The sequence below is a fragment of the Carlito syrichta genome, unplaced genomic scaffold (genome assembly GCF_000164805.1).
Source record: "Carlito syrichta isolate Samal-C Ts95f unplaced genomic scaffold, Tarsius_syrichta-2.0.1 Scaffold288079, whole genome shotgun sequence".
NCBI lineage: Eukaryota > Metazoa > Chordata > Mammalia > Primates > Tarsiidae > Carlito > Carlito syrichta.
Genome location: NW_007232175.1, coordinates 261,810 through 265,453, shown reverse-complemented (window position 1 = coordinate 265,453; position 3,644 = coordinate 261,810). Strand labels below are relative to the sequence as shown.

The 3,644-nt window shown below is 41.5% G+C and overlaps 1 protein-coding gene across 1 annotated transcript in view; it reads left to right on the top strand.

Moving 5' to 3' along the window:
• Positions 1 to 2,976: 2,976 nt before the first annotated feature.
• Positions 2,977 to 3,644, top strand: part of NEO1 (neogenin 1) — a 195,882-nt gene continuing 195,214 nt past the window's right edge. The window contains exon 1 of the mRNA XM_021710094.1: positions 2,977 to 3,206. Coding sequence (XP_021565769.1) covers positions 2,977 to 3,206 — 230 coding nt within the window. The remainder of the gene's footprint in view (positions 3,207 to 3,644) is intronic.

Below are 3,644 nucleotides of genomic sequence, written 5' to 3'. Positions count from 1 at the left end.
ACCAAGAATAGCAAGAACAATCCTCAGCAAAAAAAAAAAAAAAACAAAGGTGGTATCACATTACCAGACTTCAAACTTTACTATAAAGCTACAATAATGAAAACAGCTTGGTATTGATACAGGAACAGGCTTATAGACCAATGGAATAGAATGAGATTCCAGAAGCAAAACCTCAATTTCTTAACCAACTCATCTTCAACAAAACCTCCACCACCTACCACTGGGGAGAGGAGAACCTATTCAGTAAATGGTGCTGGGAAAACTGGCTGACCACATGCAGAAGATTGAAACAAGACCCCTATCTCTCCCCATACACAAAAATTAACTCTAAATGGATCAGAGACCTAAATGTAAAACCTCAAACCATAAGAACCTTAGAAAATGAAGGACATACACACATGAAAATTGAAACTGGCATCCAATTCCTGAACAAACCCTGAAACCCACAGGCCATAAGAGATAAGATAGATAAGTGGGACCTCATTAAACTGACAAGCTTCTGCAGAGCCAAAGAAACCATCAAAAGAGCAGGGAGACAGCCTACAGACTGGGAAAAAGTATTTGCCAACTCCAGATCTGACAAAGGCTTAACATCTTGGATCTACAAGGAACTCAAAAGTGCTGAAAAGAAACAAACAACCCCATTATAAAATGGGCAAAAGTTATGAACAGACACTTCTCAAAGGAAGACATCTGAGCAGCCAACAGACAAATGAAGAAATGCTCAACCTCACTAATCATCAGGGAGATGCAAATCAAAACCACACTGAGATACCACCTAACTCCAGTCAGAATGGCAGTTATCAATAACTCAAAAAATAACAGTTGCTGTAGAGGGTGTGGCAAAAAGGGAACACTTCTACGCTGTTGGTGGGAGTGCAAACTAGTGCAACCTCTGTGGAAAGCAGTATGGCGATTCCTAAAAGCTCTAAATATTGACCTCCCATATGACCCTGCAATCCCCCTACTGGGATTATACCCTGAAGAACTCAAATCACTCTATAAAAAGATACCTGCACACGTATGTTTATCACAGCATTGTTCACAACAACAAGAACCTGGAAGCAACCACGCTGTCCATCAAAAGAGGACTGGATTTAAAAAATATCGTACATATACACAATGGAATACTATGCAGCCATAAAAAAGAACAAAATCATGAATTTTGCAGCAACCTGGATGGAACTAGAGTCTGTAATACTGAGTGATCTCTCACAGAAACAAAGATCTGAGTATCACATGTTCTCACTCATATAGTGGACTTTGGACATCCAACGTAATACTATAAGAAAATGACTGACAGTGGTGGGAAACTGGGGGGGAAGGAAGGGAGATGGGATTAACGGTAATAAATATCTGTCTCTTATCAACAAGGGTACCTGAACGAAGCATATTTGTATACCTAACCCTTAACTGTACCCCACAATATCGTAATAAAAATATTGATTAAAATTAAAAAAATATATATTTTAAAACTAGGATATAGGACTAACTAGTGGGCAAATCACTTCTCCATCTAGGCATCCACCTCTCCATGTAGAAAGCAGAATGAAAAGACTTGAAAAAACAGTCAAAAGTATGTAGTCCATGGAAAACAGCAAATATGCTTAAAAGATACTTAATATTATACAAATTGAGGGAAGTGCAATTGAAAACAATTGATACCTTTTTTTGGGCAAGTAACTTGGTCAGCATTTAAAATCTTCTCAGTGTTAATAAAGGAAAAGAGAAAATGCCTCATATACAGTTGAAGGGAATTTAAATTGATAACATCCCTTTTTGTAGGTGGTGGTATGTTTAAAATTTTTAAATATACATTTTTTACTCAGTAATTTTGCTTCTAGAAATCTATCCTGGCCTGGCTTGGTGGCTCAGCCTGTAATCCCAGCATGTTGAGAGGCTGAGGCAAGTGGATTGCCTAAGCCCGTGGGTTCGAAACCAGGCCAGGCAACTTAGCAAGACCTCATCTCTACAGTAAATCAAAAATTAGCCAGGTGTGGTAGAGCGCGCCTTTAGTTCTGGCTATTTGGAAGGTTGAGGCCGAAGGCTCATCAGAGCCCAGCAGGTCAATACTGGAGTGGCAGTGAGTGTGTCACTGCCCTCCAGCCTGGGCAATGGAGTGAGAATCCAACTCAAAAAAAGAGAAAGAAATCTATCCTACAGATACCTTTCACATGTGCAAAAAGTTATAGGTACAGTGGTGTTCATTGAAGCCTTGATTATAATAGCAAAAACTGAAAATGACTTAAATGCTGACCATTAGATATAGTCCTGTGTAGGATGATGGTGTATGTCCCAGTTCACTTGCAGTGGGCCCAGTTTATATCTGTGCTACCAGCATAATTATTAAGAGCACTTTATTTTACTCTTAGATGTGTCCTGGTTTGGATGATAATTTCTATGCTTGACATATGTTCACACTAATAGCATGGAGTGCTATGTAGCTGTGAAAAAGAATGAGATAAAACTATATGTATTGACACAGAATTATATTCAAGATACATTGTTATATGAGAGAAACAAGCTGCAGAACAACATATATTATTCCCTTCATTTTAAAAGATGAAATTCCTAACCTTCCTGTATGCGAGTGAAAGAGAATGAGAGACAGAGAGGAGTTGAAAACGTTGGGAGGGAGTCATACTAATTTGCTATTATGATAATCTCTGGTTAGAGATGGCAGCCCAATGAATGGGTATATATTGAATTTTTAAAAAATAAAAGCAACAGGAAGCGGCAAGATGGCGACGGGGCAACCCGGTCTCTGAAGCCCTCTGCAAAGGAGATCTGCAGTGGGTCTCTGACTCTCACCCTGGGGGGCTGTGGACCCAACATGGCAACCTGCTCTTCATACGGAGCTTGGCCGTTGCCACTGCTGGGACATCGCAACTGACTGGACAGTCACTGTGGCGCAAATGGTGCTGCCGCTGCAGCCCCTCCCCCTGCCGCGGCTGCCACCACTGCCACGCAGCCTCCATGACGGCCGTAGCACATCACACCACCCGGGCCCGAGGCGATCCACATCAAACCGCTTCAGGGAAGATCTGCTGGGATCGCTGCCACCTCTCCTGCAACCGAGACTGTCCTGCCCCTTGCCATCAGGCTCCTGTTGCCTGCCCTGAGGCAGGCAGCTGTCTGGTTCCTGTTCGGCCCCACCCCGCTCTGGGGCGAGCAGCTGAGATAGCACCACCTGCTGGCGATTCAAGGTAACAACACCGAAACGGGAGAAACAAGCTTGATAAAGACATAGATCAGAGTGCTGAACGGAGGGTAATCTGAACTGTCCTTCACAGCAGACCAGGGGCAACTGACCCTAACTGCAAACTAATTTACCAGCTTGTAAAGAAAACTAGAAATCAGACCTGAAAAGACATTGGACTTAAACGAAATGTCTCAGAGTGTGCTTCATTGATTCTGTTAGTTTAATGACTTAATTCTATTCCTACTCTATTGTTTCCTTTTTTCTTTTTTCCTTTTCCTTTTCTTCCTTTTCTTCTCTCTGTAAACCATATCTTAGTATAGAGGAACAGCACACTAACAAGGTGGTTGGTTAGCTTGTATGTTAGCATCACTGTATGTTTTATTTTTATTTTTTATTTTTTGTATGAGAATTGGTTCGTCTGTAGCTGTGGTCTGTTGTTTTT